Source organism: Pteronotus mesoamericanus, unplaced genomic scaffold (assembly GCF_021234165.1).
Source record: "Pteronotus mesoamericanus isolate MK-2021 breed Mesoamerican mustached bat unplaced genomic scaffold, CSHL_Meso_final contig_68, whole genome shotgun sequence".
Lineage (NCBI taxonomy): Eukaryota > Metazoa > Chordata > Mammalia > Chiroptera > Mormoopidae > Pteronotus > Pteronotus mesoamericanus.
In genome coordinates, this window is record NW_026555234.1 from 2,127,494 (window position 1) to 2,152,214 (window position 24,721).

The 24,721-nt window shown below is 68.2% G+C and overlaps 1 protein-coding gene across 2 annotated transcripts in view; it reads right to left on the reverse strand.

Moving 5' to 3' along the window:
- Window positions 1–24,721, reverse strand: part of SH3TC1 (SH3 domain and tetratricopeptide repeats 1) — a 34,491-nt gene that overhangs the window by 8,652 nt on the left and 1,118 nt on the right. Inside the window, exons 2-12 of one of the 2 annotated variants that reach the window (XM_054581904.1) lie at window positions 14,908–15,127; window positions 13,209–13,283; window positions 11,729–11,856; window positions 10,694–10,799; window positions 9,776–9,922; window positions 8,973–9,198; window positions 8,215–8,291; window positions 7,236–7,431; window positions 4,406–4,539; window positions 3,948–3,989; window positions 400–2,064 (exon numbers count right to left, since the gene is read on the reverse strand). In XM_054581904.1, coding sequence (XP_054437879.1) covers window positions 400–2,064; window positions 3,948–3,989; window positions 4,406–4,539; window positions 7,236–7,431; window positions 8,215–8,291; window positions 8,973–9,198; window positions 9,776–9,922; window positions 10,694–10,799; window positions 11,729–11,856; window positions 13,209–13,283; window positions 14,908–15,079 — 2,968 coding nt within the window. In that variant the 5' untranslated portion in view covers window positions 15,080–15,127. Of the gene's footprint in view, window positions 1–399; window positions 2,065–3,947; window positions 3,990–4,405; window positions 4,540–7,235; window positions 7,432–8,214; window positions 8,292–8,972; window positions 9,199–9,775; window positions 9,923–10,693; window positions 10,800–11,728; window positions 11,857–13,208; window positions 13,284–14,907; window positions 15,128–24,721 lie in introns of those variants that run through there. The other variant, XM_054581905.1, reaches the window with a different exon arrangement.

The window sequence follows — 24,721 nt, forward strand, 5'->3', positions numbered from 1 at the left end:
GGGCTGCTCGGTGCCCAGAGGATGCCCCCCTAAACCACCCCCGTGTTCAAGGTTCCCACGGGTCCCGTCTGCTCAGCCGCCCCTCCCGGCCTGGGCTACGTGCAAGGCGACCTGCCCCGCCTGCCCCCGCCCGCGGGAATTCCCTGGCCGCGGGCTCCCGGATCTCAAGGCAGGAAGCCCCAGGCGGGCTGAGCCGTGGTGGCGGCCCTGCAGGCGCCTGGCCCAGTGTGGGGCGCCCTCCCCCCACCCCCACAAGCAGCTGCAGGTCCTCTTAGTGCTCTCAGGGGTGGGAAACCACCGCCCGCCTGCGAGCCGCGCACACCGGGGGTGCTCTGAGCGGACGTGAGAAGAAAACACATTCTTTCCAGGACGTCAGAGCAGGGCCAGGGCAGCACTTACTCTCCAAGTGGTCCGTCTCCACGGCGACCAGGAAGGCCCACTCATAGTAGCACTTGCCCTGCCGGGCAAGGGCCCGGCAGGTGTACAGGCAGCCCAGCTGCAGGAGCACCTGGGTGAAGTCCCGGCCGCACTCCCCGCTGGGCAGCCGCGAGAAGAGCTGCACGGCCTCCAGGAGGTAGTGCTGGGCCAGCCCGCGCGCCCCGGCCCGCAGGCACAAGGCCCCGAAGTTGGCCAGGGCCACCGCCTGGTTCCGCGGCTGGCCCCGGGCCTTGGCGATGCGCAGGGCGCGGTAGTAGCCCTCGGCCGCCTGCCGGGTCCGGCCCGTCCTCTTCAGGGCGATGGCCGTCATGTTGGCGACCACGCCCTCCTGGTCCGCGCTGGCCACAGCTGCATCCAGGACCAACTCCAGGATGTCCAGGGCCACTGAGCTCTGCCTGTGGAGCACGTGCAGCCAGGCGAGGGCCACCAGGCGGTCCACGAGCAGGCCGCCGTCCACCTGGGCGTCGGCTTCCACGGCCCGCAGCATGGCGGAGATGGCCTGGCCGTGCTGCCCATGGAGGCTGTGCAGCCTGGCCAGGCTGGCGTGCAGGAGGCCGCGGGGCGCTGGCCCTGGGCTCAAGGCCGTGGCGGCCAGCGCCTGCCTGAGGTAGTGCGCGGTCTGGGCGGGGAGGCGCGGGGACTGGGGGGTATTCCTCAGGACCAGGTCCACGCTCCGGAGCGAGCTGGCCAGAGAGCCCCGCGTCCGCAGCGAGCCCACCTTGACGCAGCTGAGCGCCAGGTGGGGCAGGCACTTGCGGCTGTAGATGTCTGCCAGGAGCAGGTAGCCATCGGCCGGCCACAAGGCGTCCGGGGATCCCAAGGTCCTGTGCAGAAGCAGCAGCCTCTCCAGGAAGGGCAGGGCGGCCTCCGGCTGCTTGAGGTGCACGTGGTGCCTGGCCAGCAGGAAGCAGGCCCGGGCCTCGGCCTGAGGGCTCTGGCCGCTGATGGCCCTCCGCAGGCCGTGTCTCAGGAGCTCCGCCTCCGCCTCGGTGCTGCAGACGTGGCCGGCTGTCCCCAGGAGCAGGGCAGCGGCCCTGGGCACCACCTGCCCGCACTTCTCCCTGTTCTTCTGCCTCAGGTGGATGGTGGCCAGGTTGGCATACAGGGCCACCACCAGGAAGAGGTCGCCGAAGTGGCCCCCCAAGGCCCCCAGAGCTTCCTCGAAGTATACCCGGGCCTGGGACAGTTTGAGCTTCCGCAAGCACAGCCGCCCCAGGAGGAAGCAGAGCCTGGCCAGGGCCATGGGGAAGTCCGCCTTCTTGGCTACCCCCCGGGCCCGTGCCAGGCGCCCAGCCAGCTCTTCCTCGTCGGTGAAGCCACGGAACATGGTGCTCAGTGCCGGCAGGGAGAGGTCGTACAGGCCCCGGAAGCAGGCCTCATACCTGGGAGAGTCCAAGAAGCGCAGCAGGGAGCCCAGGGCCTCCGGGTCGGCCCAGTCGTCCTCAGCGTCCAGGCAGAAGCAGGGCTCCTGGTCATCGGGTGAGCTCACACCGCTGGGCACGGTATGGAGATCCCAGGAGACCGGCTCCTTGGGGCAGCTGGGGCAGGACTTCCATTGTTCCAGAACATTCTTCACCTTCTGCAGGGTCTCCCGTGGCTCTGGATGCAGGCCAGGAGGAGGCATTTCTGCAAGTCAACAAAACCCCGGGTGGTTTAGAGTCTGATCTGAGTCCAGGGTGGGGCAGGGACGTCCTTCCCTGGGGTCAGTGTCTCTGTGGCGGCACTTTGCAGATACTGCCTTTCCAGGGAATGCCCAGCACCCAGCGCATGGTGGGAGCCCAGCGCGCAGTGGGAGCCCAGCGCGCAGTGGGAGCCCAGAGCACAATGGGAGCCCAGGGCACAGTGGGAGCTCAGGGCACAGTGGGAACCCAGCGCGCAGTGGGAGCCCAGGGCACAGTGGGAGCCCAGCGCGCAGTGGGAGCCCAGGGCACAGTGGGAACCCAGCGCGCAGTGGGAGCCCAGTGCGCAGCGAGAGCTTAATCATATGGTTACAGGAGGAACACAGGTCGATTCAGCCAAGTATCCAAGTGGCCTCTTCTTACTCTTTCCTGTTTGAAAGCAGTTTCAGGAGACTGGTGTCCTAGCTCCGTGACCACTCGGAGACCCCCCTCTCCCGTTGGAAAGATTCCAAGCCACTGAGCAGGACATCCGTCACTGCTGCAACTGCCCACGGGTGGCTGTGCCTGCGCCTCGGGCTGCCCATGGGAGGCGGGTGTCCCCACAACATCATCCAGAGCCAATCCGAGAAAGGGTCAGTCTGGGCTCAAAAGCCACTCCGCAGACTTGACACACGCAGCCACAGCGGAGCAAAGCCCCTTCCCAGCCTGGGGCCGGTTCCACCAGGGAGGGTCGGGCACGGCTCCCAGATGCCCCAGCTCTACCCTCTCATTGGCGGGTTTGGGAACCAGAGGCCCGTGGTTATTAAAGGTTAAAAAAAAAAAGAAAGAAAGGGCAAGAGCTGGAGCATCCGGGGCTGCCCGGCCGCCCACACGGCCTGCCCCCGACGGTTGGCTTTGGAAAGAGGCGGAGGCCAGCAGCTTGCCCAGCTTCGTGGAGCCAGCAAGCCCTGCTTCCTGATGTGAAAACACAGGCTTCAAGGGGAGTTTGTTTGGAGGAAAGAACCGGCAAAGGCTCTTCTGTTTCAAAGTCACATATAAAAAGTGTTCAGAAATAACCGTGTCCTTATTAGTCTGTAAAGTCCAGGAATTTAAAAAAAAAAACAAAAAAAAAAAACACAACTCAATAGTGGCAAGTCTGACCTGACTGTATGTTATATTTGCCGAGAACACACCCGCGTCTGGGGCTCCCCGCATGTGCGCCCTGGACGTGGCAGGCGTGAGGCCCCCCCCTTTCTCACCCAGCGCGGCCTTGGGGAGATGCCCCTGGAACAGCCCTGGGGGGGCGGCGTCTCACCAACTCCTGCAAGCGGCTCTTCCCTATTTGTGATTCGATGCCTCCTATTCTCAGGGGTTCTCAAAGCAACCTGGGGTGGGGACGTCCCCAGACCCTCTCGATGCGGACCCCCTGCTGGGGAGGAGGTGGCGGCTGGGAGGGAGGAGGAGGGTTCTCCCCGGACCCGCCCCTCAGGGGCTGCAGCAGACCTGCGGCGGGGGGCGGGGGGGGGGGGCTTCTCTAACTTAAGGCTCCAGACTCCGGGCCCGCCTACCCTTTAACGCCCAGAACTGCGACTGCTCTGGGTTGTGCGAAGCGACCCTGGGCCAGACCTGGGCCCAGGCAATGCGGGGACGCCCGCCTTGCCGGCGGACAGGGCGGGGGACCAGGCATGTTTGCCGGGGACGTGCTGCTGCAGAGGAGGGAGCTTCACCTTTACCCCATCCGGCCTCAGGGCAGGGCCCCCACCTGCCAGCCTCCCCCGCAAGCAAGTGAGGTCTGTGCCCCACACCCACGGACAGTGGGCCCTGGGTCCCTGCCCGGTGCAGTCCCCTGAGGCCCGGCCCGGGGACAGAGGAGCCCTGCACGGGGGCGGGGGGTGGGCGGTGAGGACCCACCTTGCTCTTCTGGCTGCTCAGCCTCGGCTCCTCCCAGTCTGTCTGGAAAGGGAGAGGAGAGACAGGTCGGCCACCAGCCAGCGCCCAGCAAGCAGGCTAGGATGTGTGCGTGTGTGTGTGTATGCGTATGGGTGTGCATGGAGGTGTAGCTATGTGTGTGCGTGCTCGAGTGTGTGTGTGTCTTCGCGTGGGTGTGCACATATGGGTTTATCTCCACCCCGGGACGAGGAAGGAGCTGTAATGTCGCGTCCCCACGACCAGAGTTGTGACAGGCGAGGGTGCTCTGCCACCGTCCCCTCTGTCCTGCTTCTTTTCATCATGGGTGACACCTTTCCTTCGGGAATGTTCTGCACTGCGGCCTCCCAGGCCCTGAGTGCGGGGCGAGGAGACAGAGGAGCAGGGCTGCCCGTGGGGGAGGCAGCCGGGCCCCCCGACCAGCCACCCGCGCACACACGCACCCAGGCTGTACACGGAGCACAGGTCCGTGCCCGACGTCCTCCGCAGCAGCTGCGCGGCGTCCACTTGGGAGAAGCGGCCCGCCTCACGGAAGAACGCCCTGTCTTCCTCGCCGAGAAACACCGCGCTGTCCAGCCTGGGAAGGAGGAAACGCTTCATCTGAGATCGTCCGCTCCCAGAGCGAGCATCGCCCCGGAGAGCCCGCCTCCGCTCCCTCCTCGACGGGCAGCGCCTGCACACCCGCTCCGCGCCCAGCAGCCAGGACGCCGGCACGGCGAACCAAGACAAAACACGCTGCGCCCCACGGTGCCTCGTGGGGCCAGGAGCGGACACTCGGGGGCAGAGACAGCTGTGGCAGACACGGCGGGGGAGGGGTCATGGCAGCCCGGGAAGATGGGCTCCTAGGCAGCCTGCAAAACCCCATGGCAGACACCCCTCAGCCTGGGAGGCTGGCTGGGATGGATGCTGCCACACATTGCGCGCCTCACACCTGCCCCACGGTGCTTCCCACAGCCCCCTCAACAGACACATGTATGCTCCGTGAGGTCGGGGGGAGGAGAAACGGGGGTAAACGGCGCGGAGGAGGCCAGTTTCGCTTATAGGACTAAATTACCCACAGAATACGAAACTTCGAAATGCACTTTGAAGCTTGGAGGAAGCTATTTTGAGAAGGTAAAGGAAACAGAGAGGCTTATGGGACATTCAACAAAATAAGTGCCAAAAAATGTCTGCCGTCGAAGACAGGAGTGACAGAAGAACCGCTTCGGATGAAGGGGACAAGGCTGAGGAGACAGGGAGCACGCGGTCTGGAACGTGCTCTGGCTGCAGGGGGCACGGGGCGGGGGGGGCTGGCCCAACCCGAGCGAGGCCCGTGGGTAACACGTGTTGCCGTCAGTTCCCTGACGTTGACTGTCAGACTGTGGCTAGTAAGCCGACATCCTGGTTTTGGGAAACCCTGCATTATTCAGGAGTAAAAGATGTCGTGTGTGCCACTCATTTTCAAAGGGTTTAGAAAAATCTAGAAGGAAAGAGGGAAAAAGGAGAGCGAACGCGGTAACACGGGCGTCCGGGCCATTGGGGTGAAGGGTGCACAGGCACCGTGCGTGCTTACGGCGCCTTTTCTCCGAGTCTGAAACGGCGTCAGAAGGAAAAGCAGCAGGCCCCAGGCTGTTCACTGAGCGGAGGGCACAGCCACAGGGCCTGGGAGGCAGAGATTTCAGCGCGTGAGAGCGCGGGAAGCCGGTCGGGTCTCTGCTGCGGACGGGACCGGTGGCCCTGGCCCATCACCCTCCTGGGTTAAGGGACGGGGACAGGTTAGTGTGTCTCCTGCGTCCTCCAGCTCAGACGTCAGTAAGTTCAGGACCTGTCTAAGCCACGTGGCCTCCCCAGGGGCGGTGGGAATCATTTATCCCCAGGGTCCCCAAACAGCGTCCCCCAGAACGCCGGCCAGCAGGGCTCTGTGCGGAACGGGCTCTGGGGTTGGGTCAGTGCGGGAAACAGCTGGACAGGACAAAGGAGCGTTTCCGACACCCTGGCGCCCGCCTTGAGCTGCGGACCCTGCGGACGGCCTGCCGGCACATGAGGGCACAGCCCTACGCGAGTGAGCGCCGCGAGGTTTATGACGCGCGCCCGGGTGTGGGGTGGGGTGGGGGGAACACGCTTTGGGAAACGCTGGTCTAGCTGCCGCTCTCGGCGTTGGGCCCGGCCAGGGTCAGGCTGCCTCCCATGGCCGGCGAAAGGCGCAGGCAGACGCTGAAGCGAGGGAGCGAAACGGCTGCAGGACGCGTCACGATGCCCAAGTGGCCCCTGAGCTGGCTCTGGGAGCGCTGGTCTCTCCCAGAGCCACACAGGAATGAGACGGAACGTCAGGGCCGGCCGGAGGAGGTGAGGCCCGGCGGGTGGGGATGGGCCCGGACCCCAGGACCCACCTAAAGGGTCCTTTCCAAACCATCTTATCCAGGCTCCCTGACCAGTCTTGACAATGGAAGACCAAGTCTGGGGGAGCAGAATTCCTCCTCAGCTGTGCTTGCCGACCCCTCTCCTACGACGCCTTGCTGCTCAGGGCCCGGCCACGGGGACACGGAGGTGACCAGATAGCCCTTCCTCAGAGTCCCCGGAAGGGGGTGGAGGCAGGCACATCCACAGAGGGGCGTGGGGGGCCCCCCCAGGGATGAGCCCCCGCCGACGGCACGGGGCCATTGGGAGCCAGGAAAGCGGGAGGGCCCGGACAGAGGGGCGAGCTGGCCTCGCAGCTGGACTCAGGCTGGGCCAGCGGCCAATCTCAGGGGGCCTTTGAAATCGGGGGCCCCTGCGGCCCGGGTCGTGGCGGCCTTGAAGGCCAGGCCCAGAAGCCTCGAAGGGCTTCGTAAAGGGGGATGGCATGGTGCACTGAACGGAACAGTGTCCCCCGATGCAGGTCCTCAGAAGGGAGTCTTGCTCGGACATTGGGTCTTTGCGGATGCGAGCAAGTTGAGGATCCTGAGATGAGATCGTGGTGGGTAATTCGGGGGCCCCGCGGCCAAGGACTGGTGTCCTTATAAGAGTCACACGGAAAGGGGCCGGGGACAGAGGCAGAGACTGGGGAGAGGGGGCCGGAGGGAGCCCCTGGGCCGCTGCCAGGAGCCGGGAGGCAGGAAGGCGCCTCCCCCGGGCCTCGGGGGGCACAGAGCGGGAGTCGACACTCCAGCCCTGTGGCCAAGGCTGGGAGCAGGTTCGGGGGGAGCGACCCAGGGCCAAGTCTGGGTTTGTCACCTGGGAAGCAGGTAGACAGTGGCAGCAGTTCCCACGGGGTGAGGGGCGGGCTCAGGAAGGGGCGGGGCCTCAGCCACTCACTCAGACACGTGGCCCTGCACACTGACGAGACTCGTCCGCACAAACCCGACCTGGCCCGAGGACACGTGCCGGCCCAGGAACCAGGGCAGGCCGGGCACCCGGGCGCCCAGGATCTCAATGAGGTCGCCGTGGCGGAAGGTCACCTCTTCAGGCCCCGAGCCCTGGTGGTCGGCCACCGCAGAGGCCAGGCCCACGGCTGCGGGAGGAGGGCACATGGTCAGTGCGATGGGGCCGAGGGGCGACGGCAGCCCCCAGCAGGGACGGGGAGCACCTGTCCGGCATCGCGGGGAAGCTTGGCCGCCGCACTCGGGGGGCTGGACAGCCACGGGGTCCCCACACTGGGAGTGAGGAACTGAGGCCCAGGGGCCCTCCTTAACGAGGGCTGGGCAGTCGGCCTCCAAGGCCGGGGTCCCTCCGCCCCACCCCGGCCAGGCCAGGCCAGGGCCCACCTGGGGTGCAAGCAGCTATAAACACGGGTCCCTCCCATTCCACCTCCCATGGGGCCTCATGTCTGTGTAACAGGGACACAGGCCCCGCAGAGGCTCAGCCAGCCTGAGGCAGAGCAAGGGCTAGGCCGGGAGCCCAGGGTCCCAGCCCTGCTGGCTTCTCAAAAGAAGACCCGGCCTTCGCCCCGTCAGCGCTCGTGGCACACCCAGCCGCAGCCCCGCCCGCTCCAGCCCCCGCCCCGCCGCAGGGCCCCCCTCCCCGCGTGTCTAACACAGTCCGTGGGAGCCACACTCTAGAGGCAGAGCGACCAGGGCCCGGCCTGGCCTTGCCGTGACGGCGGTGTGAGTCGGCGCCAGCCCACAGGCTCCTGGGAGCTGCGGTCAGCGCCTTGGGAACTGGACAGGGTTCTCGCTACGTCTTCTGGCTTGGGGAGCATTAGGTGAGCACAGATGCTTCCAGAATACTGGTGCCTGTCCCTCCTCACCACCACCCCCCCTTTTCCCAAGGGAGAAAAATCAGTGGAAACACTTACCCATCTGCTGGACGTCCGGCGTCACGGGTCCGCCCACAGAGTCCTCGAAGGGGTCCCAGGGGACCCTGAGAGCCCACCTGGAGTGGGGAGGGGAGGGCCTTGCTGCAGGGCTCCAGCTGGGGGAGGCAGCTGAGGCCGCGCGGGAGCTGGTGGGCCAACAGCCCCCAGCGCCTCCTGCTGGTGCCACCAGCATCCCTGCTGCACTCACACCGGCCGGGGGCGTGGCCTCGGGCCTGGGTGTGTCACTGTCCCCAGAGGCCGGCTCCCCCCAGCCTGGTCCCTCCTTCCTTTCCGCGGGCCCAGGTCCCGGGACGGCCCTTTCCGTCCCCCGGCCAGTTACTTCTGGGGCACCGAACATCAGGAGACCAACTTCCTCTCCACTTTGGCTGCCAGGAAGCTCCCCGCCAGGCTCATGCCCACAGTCGGTGTGGGCACAGCAGCTTCCGGGGGGCCTGTCCCGGCCTCTCCCGGGCCCCCTACGCCTCGGGTGACATTCGTGGGCTCCTGCGTGCTCCCGCGTTGTGGGCACGCGTGAGCAGCTCCCTCAGCACTTTCCAGAACCAGCCAGACTCTGACGCAGGAGCCCCGCCAGCCCATCCGGAGCCTCCCAGCCCTGCCGGGAGCTGTCAGGCCCTGTCACCTGTGATGCCGGTGCTGGGGGCAGCCGGGGGCTCCCGGGCCTCTGCCCCGCCCCCACCCCAACAGCCCTGGGATGTCTCCCAACAGCAGGAAGCAGAGAAACAAAGGTCGGTACCTACTGATGAAACGGAATCAAAGGCTCTCCCGCAGGTGTGGCCGTCTCCTCCGCGGGTGGCCTGCGGCTGGGGGCCGGGGAGTCCGCTGCTGCTTCTGCTGCCGCTGCTGGGGCTGGTTCTCCCGGGGGAGCCCCTGCCGCCCGCCTGAGGGGCAGGGGCCCCCGCCCTGCACCCTGAGGCACGGTTGTCCTTCTCACGTAGAGGTCCGGACCCCAGACGAAGAAAGGCCCTTCATAGCAACAGAGGGTGGTCCTTCAGGGTGGCTGGGCTTGGAGGCAGCGGGAGCCTTGTGGGCGGGTCCAGCCGTTTGCCCGCCAAGATGCAGGTGCGGAGGCAGCGCCCACAGGAGCCCCCAGCCCTGTGTCTGCCTCCATGGACGCCAGCTGCCCAGGCCCCAAGCCCCGGGGACCCCGCCGGGAGGCTGGACCGGGGCTGGAGCCCTGGCTCTGCCTGCCATTTTCTGGGCGCCCGGCTTGGCCGAAAGCTCCCGGGGACTCCGTGTCCCCTCCTGCGCTGCGAGGGGCCAAAAGCCCAGGCGAGTGTGACCACAGACGGCCACCTCTTCCTTTGTGGCCAGAGCAGGCCAGGGTCGGACAGGCAGGACGCCGGTGGGGGTGGCGCTTGCGAAACCTGCTGTTTCTCTGGGAGCTGATCACGGCCTCCCAGCTCAGGGACGACGCCCAGGAGCGTCCCTGTCCATTTCACCAGCCCGCAGCCCCCTCCGGAGCCCTCCTGCCGCCTGAGACCCCGCGAGCACCCAGCGCAGCCAGAGCTGGCCGAGGCCGCGGCCACACACCAGGCCTCACCTTCCTGGAGGAGGAGGCTCTCGTGCGTCAGCCCCAGGGCCTCCTCGTCCACGTGGACCCGGATGGCCGTCTCCTCGTCCTCAGCCGGCGACAGCAGCCAGAAGGCCTGGTCCACGAGCAGGTTTTCCAGGCAGTGGTGAGTGAAGCCTGGGGAGCAGGCCGGCCCCGGTCACCGCGGGTCCCAGAGGGCGCAGGGACGCCCCCACTGGGCAGGCTCGGCACAGGCCCTGCCCGGCCTTGGGTGCTCACAGCCCCGTCCCCCACCCAGGCCGGCCAGCTGCCTGGTTGTCGGAGCTGCAGGGGGACCAGCCGTGACCACGGATCTCTTATTTGACCTCCCTGTGCCTTGGGAAGGTCACTTCCTGTAGGACCCCCAGTCCGTGAGAGGGGCCGAGGGCCTGCCACAAGGTCGTGTGCTCTGGGGGTGGGAGGGGCACCGGCCCTGCCGCAGGCAGGTAGCAACCGTCCCTCTGGTTCTTGTTTCCAAATTTCCGCTGCTCTCGGACGGGGAGGGGGCGGGGTGGAGCGAGTTTCCCCAGGAGACCCTGCCAATGCCTCCCCATAGAACGAGGAATGCTCTAGAAAGCAAGTGCTATGGTCAAGGTTAAAATGTTTCGTGGTCTGTACTAGGGCCAGCCGGGCTGTCAAGCAATGCTGGGCGGTGCCCGTTGACGGAGTTTGGAAACGCGGACCCAGTCGTTCATGCCGCCCGGGCGCCGAGCGGCCGGAGCCCCCCCGCCCCCCGCGTCCCTGCCTGGGAGCAGGCGAGCACACCAACGCTCTGCTTCCCCTGGAGGCCGCGTGCACTGACCTACCCCAAAGCCCCGGTTGGTAACATGAACGCTTGGCGTTCATGTCCAGTTACAGTGTCCAGTAAGGGGCGTCCCTGTCACCGGTTCTGGGAGGGCACGGCTTTACCAAGAGCGTGGTAGGTGGAAAACTTCCAGATTTCTTCGAAAGTCTTGAAGGTCACCACAATGCGATCCTGGTCACTGTGGATGGACAGCAGCCGCGCCGAGAGCTCCTTACGGGGAAGGAGCGGGGGTCAGGACCCGGCCGGGCAGCCGTGCGGCCTCCCCAGCCCGGGCTGCTCCCCTCCGGCTCTCAAGCCTCCCAGCTCCCCGGTGCCCATGCCACGTTCCGCCCCTCCGGGGCTCCCGGGACGTCCACTCCCGTCCCCGACCGCTCCGCGCGCCTCGAGCAGCGATGCGACACTGCTCTCAGACTTCCAGCTTCCCGGACCCTCAGTAAGCGGCGCTGCAGGGATTCAGCCCAGAGCCACCCTGCGGGACCCCACCGCCCTTGCCAGGGGCCATCGGTGCCCTCGTGCTGAGCGCCACACTCGGTGGTGCTGTGTGCGGACCCTCCCACCGGCTCCCTCGGTAAAAATTCTAAGCCCCTCATAAGCAGCTCAGGAAGCTGGGTTCACAGAGGCTGAGGGGCATGGGCCCAGGTCAGGCCAGGCCGACTGCAAGGCCAGACGAGGGCTGTCAGTCCCGCCCCGGGACCCCCGCCATGGCCAGGTCTCCAGGCCCAGCTCCTCCTCCAGGGCCCCCAGCCGGACAGGCCGCCCGGCCTGCACCACAACCAAAGCATGAGATCCGCTCCCACCAGGCCCTTACTCCCCATAAAGGACTTCTGCAGTCTCGGTGCGGGGCACAGGGAGAAAGGAACTGGGGACATGGCGGCCCCATGAGGCTGGGCCTGCAGGAGCAACAGGTGGTCCCAGGAGCCAGACGCCCAGGTGAGCAGGTAGGGGGACAAGTCACCGCACCGCCATGAGGCGAGGTGGGAGGGCGGCTTCCCGCCCGCGGCCGCGGCCCCTGACGGCCTGGCCCTCCTCCAGCTCCGCACAGCCTCTCCCGGTCCCGTCCCGTGGCCTCACGCGTACCTCAGCCCTCCGCTCACCCAGGCGTGCCCCCCACGCGCCCCGGGCCTGAGGGCCAGGCTCACCCCGAGCGTGCGGGCCACCTCCCAGCTGTCGTTCTCCAGCAGGCGGAGCCGGGCCCGCAGAGCCTGCTGCAGCCCGGGGTCCGGCCGCCCGCTCCTCCTCCGCACGGCCAGCAGCTGCAGGGTCAGGTCTGGGGGGTGGGGCAGCGCAGGTCAAGGTCGGGCAGTAGGCGTCCCTCTCGAAGCCCCGCCCACAAACGTGGGACCGGGCTCCATGCCCGAGTCCCACTCTGCCTGCGCTCAGCGGTCTGTGGCCCTGAGCCCCAGATCCTGCCATGGCGAACGAGGTGCACGTCACCTGCGCCCCAGAGTGAGAGGAGGCGGGGGCTCCCCCAGCAGCTCCAGGACAGCACGGCACCGAGGGAGCCGACCCTGAGCCACTGAGACCCCAGCCCCCGCAGAGGCCTCCCACCCCAGGGCAGGCCCCTCCTCCCCTCCCGTTCCCAGCCCCAGCCCGGCCCAGGCCACCTGCCTCCTGCCTTCGCAGGCCCCGCGGGCCCACCGTGAGCCCCACGGCCTCCCCCGGGCCGGCTGCCCTACGATGCCGATCAGATGCCACCGCGCACCCACTGCGCTCCCACCCTGTCCCACCAGGAGGCCTCCACAACCCAAGAGTCCCCAGAACAGAGGCTGCTGTAGGGGGGCTGGGGGCTACAGAGGCGGAAGGAGAAATAGAAGGCGGGGAGGGAGGGATTCGGCACCCTTTGAACAAGCCTTGTGCCTGCCTTAGAGTTTTCCGGCAAAGGGCCCTGGAGCCAACGCCCCGCCCCCTCCCGAGGGGCAGGCCAGTGGCAGTGACTCTGGAGAGACCTGCCCCCTGTGGGCAGGCCGTGCCCCGCAGCCGGGAAGCTGGCCCAGCATTTCACCACTGGCTCTAAGACGTGACCCCCCCCACTTCCGCAGAAGGGCGGGGTCGGGTTTAAAAACTCCAAACAATCTGCCCTGTTGCTCAATTTGTCCTGGTCCACAAAGATGACCAGAGAGAACACTGGCCACCCGGAAGGAGCATGTGGGGGCAGGCAAAGGAGAGGGGGAAACAACGCGGGGGGCTCCGTGTCCCGCACAGCTGGGAGCAGGCAGGGGGCCCCCGGGGCGGGGGCAGGTGCTCCCCTCCCCCACCTACAGCCCAGGGCCACAGCCACCCCGACACCCCCTGAGGGCCCTTCACCGTCCTCTGTGCCTCTCGCCTGCAGCTCTCACCCCGCCCCCCATCCCCCCCGTCCCAGAGCGTCCCTTCCCCTGCGTGTGGCTTTGAGGGCCATGTCCCCTTGTGAAGCAGATGCAGCAGAGCCCAGGGAGGCCCGTGGATCGCAGAGCCCTGGGCCCGCTCCAGCCAGTGGGACCAGAGGGACGCAGGACCTGGGCCTCCGCGTGGGACATCCCCCCACCACCCGCCCCACGGAGGGCACGGGGGCCGGGGCGCCGCATGCACACCCCTGCCTCGTGGACCCCCTTGTGTGGTGCCGCACGCGAGGGTGTCTACCTGTTGGGTAGGCCCCCATCTGGCCGGGAGGGGTCCGGGCATCCTGCTGAGCGACGCCGGGGGGCGGGGCAGCGCCTGTAACAACGGGGCAGGTCTGTGGTTCAGGTGACAACAGGCCTCTCACACCTACGCAGGCCCCCATCCCCCAGCTATTTCTGGAACAAAAGAGGGGCGCCCACACCCCCACAAGCCGCGGAGCTCTGAACGCTCAGAGTCCCTTCCTGCAGGGCCACGGAGGGAGCCGCGAGGATGGGAGGCCGTGAGAGCCCCCGGAAGCCAGCGTGGCGGCCTCGGGAAACAGCACAGCGCGCCACCTCGCTGCTCTGGAGCGTGGGAAGGGCCTCCTGCGCTCATGTCACGGTGCCGGCAGGGCCGGTGCCTCTGGGAGGCTCCTTGCCTCTCTCAGCTCCTGGCGGCGCCTGCATCCCTGGCCCTGGGCCCCGCCCCACGGGGATTTCTCCCGGATGGCGGATGATGGCCCCACCGCGAGATGCTTAACATCACCCCGTCTGCAGCCTCTCCTGCCACAGGAAGCGACGTGTGTGCCCGGAGGGCTGGGATTAGGGTGTGGACGTCCCCGGGGGTCACTATTGGGCTGACTGCATGGAGAGGTGACAACCCAGAAGTCAGAGCCCCCTCCGGGCCTCTCTTGCCCTTCGTCCCAGGCCTTGCCCAAGGGCCACGCTCGCGGCGGGGACACCGTACAACCCATCAGACCCAGGAAGGCAGGCGGCCTCCAGCTCCGGGGCGAAGCGCCAACCCCCTCGTTCAGCAGCCCAAGCCTCGAGAAGCAGCCATTTCCGGGGCCGGGGCGTGCGGGGGGCGGGCCAGGCCCGTGGGCCCCGAATGTGGGGCATGCTCCCAGGACAGCGGGACGCAGGGACAGCCAAAGCTGGGGTGATCGGGGCGACAACATAAATAACAATGGCAAGCAATGCAGTCAAGAGCGAGGTACAGGCCGACGAGCCCGCCACCGGACGGACGGATAGCGGGGCAGGGACAGACGTCCGCAAGGGAGAAAGTCAACGGGTAAGAGTGGAGGAAAAAAGCAGGAACACGTGGCCGTTGGGAACCAGCCCAATTGTTTCATTTCAGTTGAAAGCCGGGCACAGGTGGGAAAGCGCCACTCTGCGAGGCTCAGGAGGACGGGGCCACGGGCCCCCTCTCCTGGGTCTTCCCACAGGCTGCACAGCAGGGACGAGGGAAGGGGGAGGCTGTGCCGTGGGCGGGGAGGGCCAAGGTCCCTTCACCAAGTGGCCGAAGCGAACGTTTCAGGAACTACATGCGCGGATGGATTTAGGGCTCAAAACAACACAGAAAGAGAGGAGGTGAGTGGGGTAAGAAGCCCCAGCCTGGTCTGGCCGCGCGGTCTTTGCCTCTCTGGGCCTTCGTCTGTGTCTGGGGCACCGGGGGACGCCGTCCTGAGCACCCTGGAGGCTGGTGTCCAGACCAAAGCAGGCCTGTGGGAACGCAGCGGTTTGCAAAGAGCCCTCAGCGTGTGGGGGCGTCTGTCCTGGCGCTTCCAGCCCCTTCCCCTTCCTCCACGTGTTTGCTGATTCCTGACGCGCCCCTGGAAAGTCACGCTGTCCCGCAGGCGCCTCACTGGGCGGGTGGACTCTCCCGATAGACACCTGCCCGTGCGGCAGCGCCCCGGCCCCTGCCTGGGGAACGAGGGACGCACCTCGCGCCCCACACTCACCGTCTCTGTCCTCAGCCTGGGCCTCCTCGGGTCCTGCTCGTGTCCAGCTGACGGATGCGCTCGCGGCCTCTCTCTGGGCCCCGTTGCCACCACTGCCACTCAAGGGCCCCACGGCGGTCACCCTCCCCATCGGGGCCGGCTCCTCCGCAGCTGCCTCTGCTGGGTCCTTCATGACCGACCGCGGCCTCAGCGCCTGGGGCTCAGCATGCCAGGCCGCCTTCTGTGGAGAGAGGCGAGCGTTGGCGGGAGGGGCACAGTGGCCGCCTCCCCGGGAAGACGGGCCGCCGGGACCCGCATGGATCCTGCCGCCAGAGCTGGGGTCAAGCAGAGAGAAGCCCCCTGCCCCCCACCCCTTTGGGCCGGATGGGCCCTACTCAGCCTTCACGGGTCTGCCTGTGGGTCACATCCCCTCTGACCAGCACAGGGCCCCCAGAACAGGCTGTCGGAACCTCGTGCCAGCATTTGCATGGCGGCCTGGTCAACGCCCACCTGGCCAGACAGGGCGGTTGGCCCCTTGTAGGCTGGGGTCACTAGAGACCCCGAGGAAGCAGCTCACAGCCTGCCGCGTCATCGCCACCCAGACGTGACTGCGATGCCTGAACGGTGTGTGAGCAGGGCACCGGCCGCGTAGGGACGGGAGCCGCGGAGTCCCCGTCTCACACGGTGACACCCTGCGCTGTGGGCAAGGCCCCCGCACGCTTCGCCGGCGGTGCTGACACGAGGACCCCCCGGGACGCGCATCCCTGAGAAGTGACTCTGTAGGTGGGTCCCTGTCACACAGGCCTCAGCGAGCTGGGACGCCGCCCAGGAGGTCCCGGAGCTGCTGTGACAACCCCTCGGCCTGACCCGGCTCCGCGGGCACATCGCTCCCAGCAGGAGGCCCTGGACTCTGGCAGGGTCCCCGAACGCGTCCTGTTTTTCAGGAAATGGGCCAGGTCCCAGGCCCCACGTGGATGGAAGCCGGTGACAGAGGGCAGGGAAGTGGAAGTGGCGGAGGCAGAAGCGATACTTCTCTGCGCCCCGGCGGGGGGGGGAGGTGCCCAGTCGCCCCCCCCGCCCCAGGGGCCAGTTGTTCTGCCTCATCCTTCCGGGCCAGAGACAAGGGGCCCTTTGCAGCTGGGCAGACACGCTCCTGGGGCTGGGGCTTTGTCACCAACTGGAGGACCCGGGAGAACACAGAAGCCCCCTTTCAGGCAGGGAGTGCAGGCGCAGGGCGACAGGCACCACGGGCAGACCCCCAGCTTCGGCCACAGACACGGGCGCCCGCACGACCCCCTTCCGCTGGCGATGCTGGGACCAGGCAGCGCGCGGCTTCCAGCCGCCGCCGCCCGCACTCCCCGCGCCGAGGCCCACGAGGCTCCCCATCAGGGCCCTCGGGTCCTGCGTGTGAGGTCTCTAGTCCTGACGCCTGTCCCCACCCGGGTCCTCGTCCTCCCCCCTCTCTGTCACCTCATCCTTCAGGAGCCAGGTCTCACGCACCCCCTGACGTGGAGCAAGCCCCCCACAGCCCGGCACCTGGCACCATGGCACCACGCCACCACGCCCCGGGCAAGAGCCTGCCATCCTGCCCGCCTCCCCAGCGACAGGGCCAGCCCGCCTGCTCCTCGAGGGCCCCGCCAGGTAGGCGGGGCCGCAGGGGGCAACCATACGTTCCCGGGGACAGTCCAGCGATGAGGAAGTGGGTGTCATCTCCGTGGAAGCACTCCCTCCTCCCTGCCGCTGGTTCCTGAAATGGCCTCGCTCGGCCAGCGGGCTGCCAGCTCCCACTGCGGAGGGCTGCCCCGAGCTCCCGAGGGGCAGTGGGCCGGGCCGCCCTCAGGCACCCTGCGGAGGTTCTTCTTCCTCTGGCCCTGGTCCCCTTGGCTCCGCGCCTCAGCTGACACTGAGAACATCCACCCGCACGGAGGTCAGGGACCAACTGAACGGTGCTCCTGGGTTACAGCTGCCGCTTAATAAAGGGGTTCCATGGTGCGGGGGCAGGACATGGTGCCAATCCAGTCTTGAACGGGTTTGGGGTTCTGGCCTCAGCTTTCACAGGGCTCGTGCAGGACAAATACGCCGGGGGCCCGTGCAGATCTCGCCCACGCCCCCAGGAAGCACCTCTCGAGGGTGGTCCGGTTGCCCCCTGTCCTGGGGGGGGGGAACAAACAGCGCCCTTCTTTGGAAACAGGGTCTCGGCAGATGAAGTTCAAATGAGGCCACGCTGGAGGGGCCTGGGGCCTGAACGCAGTGTCTGGTGTCCTCAGTACAAGAGGAGGGACATGCACAGAGAGAGGCCCCGTGACCGCAGAGGACGGGCAGGACTGAGGAGGCCACACGCCTGGGACCGCCTGGGGCCACCTTACGCTGGAGGAGGTGGGTCAGTGCCTCCCCCGGGGCCTGTGGCAGCAGGTGGCCCTGCTGACACTCTGATGTCAGACCTCTGGCCTCCAGCCTGGACGGGGAGCGGCTGCCGTCAGCCTGGCCTGTGGGCCGTGGTCAAGCAGGCCCCGGACGCTCGTCCGCCCGGGGCTCTGCACCGTGACTCGGCTGCTGTGAAGCAGGGCGGCCTCACCCACGTCAGGGCGGTCTCGTGAGCAGAATGGAAGGACTTTAGTCACATCAAACGTCGGCACCACCCCCGGCCCAGGCAGCGGCCCGGTCGGTCAGAGGCTCAGTGTCCAGGCAGGTCCGAGTCCAGCCCCCGCCCCCAGCCCCTACCGCAGGCTCGGCCGCAGCTCCTCAGACTGGGGTCCAGGAGGCCTCCTCACGCTTGGCCGGCACCGTGAGCACCCCAACGGCGCTCTGCCAGCCGTCGTGTCTAGGACCCCCCACCGCGCTCCGTCGGGAGTCCTCGCAGACAGACCCGGGGGCCCGGGGCTCCGGGAGGGGCGGCCAGGTGCCTGTGCCGGGTCCCAGCAGTGTCCACGGACCCCACACCCGGGGCCGGACCTGGGGTCGGGGGGGCCTGTGTCTGCGTCCTTCCTGGTTGGCGCCCCTCCCCGGTCAAGGCACCCGCCCCGTTTTGAGGCCGAAAGAGGCCCGGGGTTGGGGGGACGGGTCCCAGCCCAGCGAGAGGTCCCACTTCAGATGCAGCGGAGCTGGGTGCCCTGGTGCCGGCCAGGGATGGGCTGGCTGTGCCCCGTGGGGGAAAGGTCAGCAGAGGTCGGGGGGCCGTGCGCTCTGTCAGGTGTGACATCGTCACCGGCCCCCTCACTGCCAAGCGGCAGGGGCGGCTTTCTCGGGTTCTCTCTGCCCTGGTCCACTGCCTTCCAGGCTCCCCAGGCTTTGGGTCTGCTCCCCACTCCCAAAAGGTCAGACACGTCTCCCCGAAAGCACAGGACGGGAGGCTATTCTTAGATCAAACGGCGGCAAGGCCTGCTCCATGGGCAGCGACAGCTGGGCCAGTCCACGCCCCCTGTTCCCCGCGCCCCCCCCCACACTGTGGCCCCGGTGGCCCGCCTGTCCTGGCGCCCTCATACCTGCGCCCGCTCCTCAGAGCAGCTCCCAGGACAGCAGACGCCAGGCCGCTGCTCCCGGCTCCTCCCTGGCTGGCCCAAAGGCTGTCTCTGCCGGCCGGGGCAGGCAGGGCCGCCCTCAGCCAGACTGAGTGCTCGGCAGCGGCCACCGCCCCCTGCTTCCTGCCCCACTTCCTCCCTGCGCCTGGGGCCAGCGGCGAGAGGCAGGCCCGCGAAGACAGCCGGTTGATCATTAGCTCCTTCCTGGGCCAGCTCCAGGCGCTCCCGCCCGCCAGCCCACTGCCCAGCCCCCAGGTGCCAGGGCGGAGGCCAGAGGACAGCCACTCCCGCCTCGCCCCAGGATTGGGGAAGTCGGCCAGCTGCCAGGTCTCCCTGCCAGCCTCCGCCCTGCTCCCTGTTCCCCTTCCACACACCGCACGCTCGCGCACAGGCAGACCCGCGGACCGTGGCGTGCACACACATGCAGAGGTGCGCGCGTACTCACCTGCCGAGACGCAGGTGCGGCTCCTCGCCGCCGGCCCCCCAGGGACATGTGTATGGGGACAGACCCCGGGGGTTGGCTCTCTGCGCGCCTCCCCCCGCCGCTCGGGCTGGCTCCCGGCCCCACCTGGGCCGGAGGGCAGAGAATGCGGCCCTGCTGGCTCCGGCAGAAGCAGGAACTGTGCTGCCAGGGTCCGGGGTGGCCTGCAGCCCCACGGCCCCGCCTTGCTGTCTGCTCTCCGGCCCACGCTGAGCCCAGGCTCTGGTCCCCGCCCAGCCCTAGAAATCAAGAATGGTGGCGAGGGGGAGGGGGGCGGGGCAGGGGGGGCGGTGACCCTGGCCGGGTGACTCAGTTGGCTGGAGCGTCGCCCCGATACCCAGAGTTTGAGGGTCTGATCCCCGGTCAGGGCGCATACAAGAAGCAACCAGCGAAGGCATACGTGCATGGAACGACAAACCAATGCTTCTCTCTCCCCCTTCCTTTCTGTCTCTCTAAATCAATAAATAAAAATAAAATTAAAGAATGGGAGGGCGGCCTGGGCCTTCACACGTGGCCTGCTGATACCAGGGATAACCTCTAAGTGGTAACATGCCTATTTTACAGACAGGAAAGCTGAGGGTCAGCGAGGTCCTGTGACATGCCCACGGCTAGTGACAACTGGAAGAGGGGCCGGAGCCACGTCTGAGGGACACCAGAGCCCAACGGCCAGGGCTTCTCACACGGCGCTGCCGACTGGGGAGGGGACTCCTTGTCACCGGGCACGGCTGCTGTGGGCAGGACTCCAGCGGCGCCCTGTCTTACCCCAGCTGTGCCAGGCAAACACGCCTCCAGACACGTGTCCACAGCGGGGGCTGGGGGTGCCGCCTGGGTGGAGGGCTGCCGCTCTAGGGGAAGCTATTTCGGGGTGAGGCCAAGCCACTGCCGCCCATGGCCCGTTCCCCGCCACCACACGCCTGTCCTTTCTCTGATTGACCCCGGGCACAAGCACAGCCCCCGTGGTCTCCTGCCGCCCCTGCCTCGGGCCTCGGGAGGCCTGAACCAAGGCCAGACGCTGGCTCTGCAGCCCCTCCCTGAGACGGGCCCGCATCACCTGCCTTCACAGACACCGGCAGCTCCATGTCCCCCACCCACCGCCTGCTCCAGCAGGGGTCCCTATCCAGCTCCCCGCCACCCACTTCGAAGCCCTTGCACAGGGCAAACCGTCCCGTGTCCATCCCTGGAGCTGGGACCTCCCTGCCCCTCCCCCGGTACCATGGGGACCGATCCCCTGCTGGGGCCATTCTCCTGGGCTCGACCGCTGTCCCCGCCCAGAGGCGGGCGCCCCGGGGCCCACAGACGGACCGACACCATCCCCGGCAGGCCCCCTCCTCTGCTGTGCCCGGGCCATTCAGCCGCCCTCTGGCCCTTCTCCCTGGGGAAAGCCCTGGGTGCCCTGGGCCCCAGCATGACAGGCACGCAGGCAGGAGCAGGGCCGCCGGCGGCCACCACGTCCACTGTGAACACTGGCGCCACCGTGCCAGCTGCGCGGCCGCAGCGCTTGCGTGCCCAGAAGCAGCCCGGGGGGCCGGGGTTGCCCTGCACCCTCGCTCTGGGCCGTCACGAGGAGCCACCCGATGTGGACAGTCCCTAGCTCGGACATCTGTTCATGTACCAAAGGCCCGGGTCCAGGCCTCCCCAGGGCCGGGGGACAGAGCTTGGCGGGCACAGAGAGAGAGAAGGGGGTCCGGAAGGTCAGTGCTAGCCGTCAACACCCACCCCTCAGGGCAGGCCCGGCCTGGTGAGGCCCAGGGGCTGCGGGGAGGCCGGGCGAGGGCACCAAGGCCCCCCCGGGAGGCCTGCCCTTGGCCTTGGGCCCCCGTCTGTGGGGCGGGAGCCGGGCTGCGGCCTGCGCTCCGGAACCTCACGCGGCGCACGGCCTGCTTGGCTCCCGCTGCCTTGTTTTGCTGGAAACTGTGTGGAAAGAGGCCCCAGGCAGGCTCCACATTCATAAAAGGGTCTGGACACATTTCCTGTCCTGGCCATTGTCCCCGCCGCCCGAGACCCGCGTCCTGTTTGTCTCCGCAGCTGCGCCCTTGGCCCCGCGCCACTGGGGGTTTCCCTAGAGCCTCCCAGCTGTGCCCAGTGCTCCTCGCTGGTGCGCCGTGCACCCCGCCTCTGCGCAGCGCGCCCCCGGGTCGAAGGCTTTCCAAACACAGTCCCTCCCGGACGCTGGGCCTGGGGCGGCCCCGCAGCCCTGCCTGGGAGAGGCCGCTCTCAACCCCGGCCAGCGGCCTTGAGTTGCTCTGGGCGGCCCTGTCGCTGCCTGGGCCTCAGTTTCCCCCTTCCCAAGGTGGAGTTGGGCGTGGTGGCCCCCGAGTGCCTTCGAGCTGGGCAGCTCCAAGCCCTGACGAGGTTGTGCTGTCTCAGGAGAGGGGGGTGCGCAGGGCTGGGACAGCCCCTCCTGCCCTTCACCTGCCTGCCCTGCCGTGGGTGGGCAGCCAGGTGAGCCCCCACGGCCACTCCCAGCTGAGAGCAGGCAGTGGGGGCCAGGGACAGGCCCGGGGGGCCCTGGCCCGAGGGCCCATCCCCAGCAGGTGCAAGTGAGGCTCCCGGGCCTGCAGGTCGGTGCGGGCAGGGGACCCGAGGCGGCCCCATTCCGCCAGGCTCTGGCTCCGTCCCGCCACACGGGCCACCCCCAAGCCGGGGCCGTGCCCTCTCTGTGGGAGGGGCCTGAGGGCAAATGGCTTCGGCTTTCAGGCCGGGGGGCGGGTCTCTGCCACCCCGGGGGTCGGGCGTGTAGGCTCAGGGTCACAGCCTGTCTCAGAAGGCGTGACGGGCGCCTGTGAGCCGGCCGCGGCAGCCCAGCCCGGGCTGGAAGCTGCCTCCGGGCCCAACGAGGCCGCTCCTGCCCCCCGCCCCCGTCCAATTTTGGCTGTGACTGTGGACCCGGGTCGTCCCGAACCAGGACTGTTCAGAAGCAAAGGCAAAGAGGCGGCCGAAGACAGGGGGCCAGAGAGCAAAGCCCCGCGGGCTCACAGACGGGGACAGCGAGGCCCAGGCAGAGAAAGGCCCTCGCCCCAGGTCATACGGGCTTCCACGCCGACAGTGGCTCTGCGGGGGCGGCCTGGCCCAGGTCCCGCCGGGTGACCGTGCGCACCCTGCCGGGCTCCACGCCACGCAGCACCGCGTCTGTCCCAGTCTCTGGTTCAACACCTGTGACCTGTTGATGTGACCGGGCTTAATGCAGTTGGTTTCCCAGAAAGACAAACAGACAAGACAACACCTTCCGCTCCAGCACATTCCTGAGCACACCCCGCGCTTCTGGGTCTGAGGAACCGCAGGCAGGAACTGGCCTGGGGAGGCCCTGCCCGGTGGGCGCCTCCGCACCCCACACGAGTCTGAGCGCGGATGCATCTCGGGGACAGGGACGGACGCCGCTGGCCTGGAGCCAGGCCCCGGCTGCCGCTGGCCGCCCGGGGAGGGCCAGGACAGGCTGTGCCCGGCAAGCTCTGCACGCTTGCGTTCTTGCCTTAGCGGCGGAAACCCTACGAACCAAAGATGAGGGGACGCGAGGCCCCATGACTTCAAGGACCGCTCTTTGCACGACAAGGATGTCAGGACCACACAGGCTTTCCAGATGACCGGGGGCCGCCCCAGGCCGGGTTGCAGCCTGCGGGAAGTGGTCAGCATTTCCTGAGGCCTGAGCCTCGGTCCCGCCCCGGCTCTGCTGGGCCGAGGGGCCCTCCTGGCCGGGCGGCTGGCCAGGATGGGCCTGTGTGTGTCGGGGGCTCCTTCACCTGGGGCGGTCGGGGTGGCTGCCCCAGGGCAGAGCTTCCGGGGGGCGGGCTGCTCCCTCCCGAGCCGCCGGCGCATGGTGCTTGGGCACAGGGGGGAAGTTGGTCAGAAGGGCATTAGAGGTTGTTTTCACAGCCCCCACCAGGCGCAGGGCCCAGGCTGGTACCCGCTCCTTGTCACGCTTCACAGGGTAGACTGCAGGCCCAAGGTCGCGGGGTGACCCGGAGCGGGTGCACCGAGCCCGCAGCGGGGGCACAGCACGTGCTTTGCAGCTGCCGCTGTCCCTGGGAGCCCCAGGGACACCCCGCCCCCACCGGCCCTCCCTGCCCAGGACCCCCACATTCCTCACTCAGGGCGAGGCGCCCCGCCCCCACGGGGATGCTGGACACCCGCCGGAGCCCAGTCACCGGGAGGGTGGGGTCTGAACTCGGCCTGTGACGCCTGAACCCTGCTGGGCTCAGACCCCACCCAGGCCCCGGGGGCTGTGACCGTCTTCCTCCCCAGAGCCCGCCTCCCAGAAACCAGACAGCGGGAGGGCCCGGGGGCATCGCCACAGGACTCCCCAGGGTCCCCCCCCCGGGCCGGGGTCCCCCGCCCCGCCCCCCCCCCCCCCCGGCCCCCGCCTGCCGCCCCCGCCCTCTCCCTCTCCGGTGCCCGCGGGCAGGCAGGGACTTCTAGACTGTCCACGCGTCCGCACTGACAACCTGGGGCGCCGCCTCGGAGCAGACGCGGAGCCCACGTTCCCTCCGCGGGGGCTGGACAACCGTCCCCGTGCCCCAGGCCCCCCGCCCCGCCGGACCTCAGGGGCTGGCCCGCCGCCGCTCAGCTCGGGGTCCTTCGCTTGCCCCGACCTGTTTACACCCAGGCCCCCCTCCCGCCAATGCCACGGTTGGGCGCTTGGGCTCCGGACTCCACGTGCCCCGATGGCCCTGGCATGTGCACGCCACCCTTCCTCGTGACCTCCTCCAGGCGCTGACCTCAGCTCTCCCCGCGTGTCCCCTCCTTCCACGGCCTTCGCTGACCGAGGACAGGCCAGCCCCTCCCTTCCCCCCCGGGGCCCGAGCGCACCGAGCTGTGACTGGGGTCTCTATCCAGGCTGGGCCCTGGTTAAATCGAGAGCACCCTCAAGGCCACGGACGGGGCTCGGCACACGTTTGTTGAACGACTAACAAACAGAGGCACCAGCAAGGCGGACAGTGGGCCAACCAAGCCCCTCGGAGCCCGAACAGTCATGCAGAGGGCAGGAGCCCTGGGCCGCTCGCGCCTCTGATTGGGCAGCGTCGCCCGCGACGCCAACCCTTGTCCTGCCACCTGCTGTCTGGTCACAACCCCTCGTTCGGGCTCTCCAGGGAGGGAGGCAGCTGGCTCGGAGGGGGTCATGCGGCGGATGGCGGGCTCCAGGGCCCTCTCGCCGCCTCGTCGGGCGAGGCCTGCTGGGCAGGACCTGGCCACAGCTCTCTGCCCTCTGGGGCCTGGGGCAGGGGGCGCAGGCTCTTCAATGGGCCCAAGCAGCAGCCCCGCCAGACTGGCGTCCACACCTGTGCCCTTCCCACGCCAGCAGCCCAGCTGCAGGCCTCACAGGTCACGTTACAGGGGGAGGGGCAGGCGGGAACGCCCTCTGCGGGGTGGGCAGGTCCTCCCTCCGGCCCCGGCCCAGCCTTCCCGCATCCCCACATCTCACAGGCTCGCCCGCACACACCGGGGCTGGGGGGGGCGGCAAGGCAAGGTGAGGAAGCCCGTTGATTCTGAGCCCCGGCCCTGGTGTCTCCTGGGCCCAGTGCCCCCGGCAGGAGGAGGAGGAGGACATTGTTATCATTGTCACCCAGAGGGCCAGGACCAGGCTGGCAGCTTCGCCCAGCCCCAAGCCTGCCAGCCCCAAGCCTGCCAGCCCCGCTCTGCGTCGGGCCGGGACGGGGATGAGTCAGGCGGCCGGTCCCCAGAGCTCTCAGCCTCGGGAACGGTGGAGCCTGGCCAGGTATTTTGTACAACGCGCTTCAGCTGAGACTTGTCTGGTGTTTTCCTCATTCCTTTTACTTTTAATTTTTAACAAACAAGTTTGCTGCTGGTTTGGGTTCAGAGCCAGGCTGGACTGGCCCTCTGT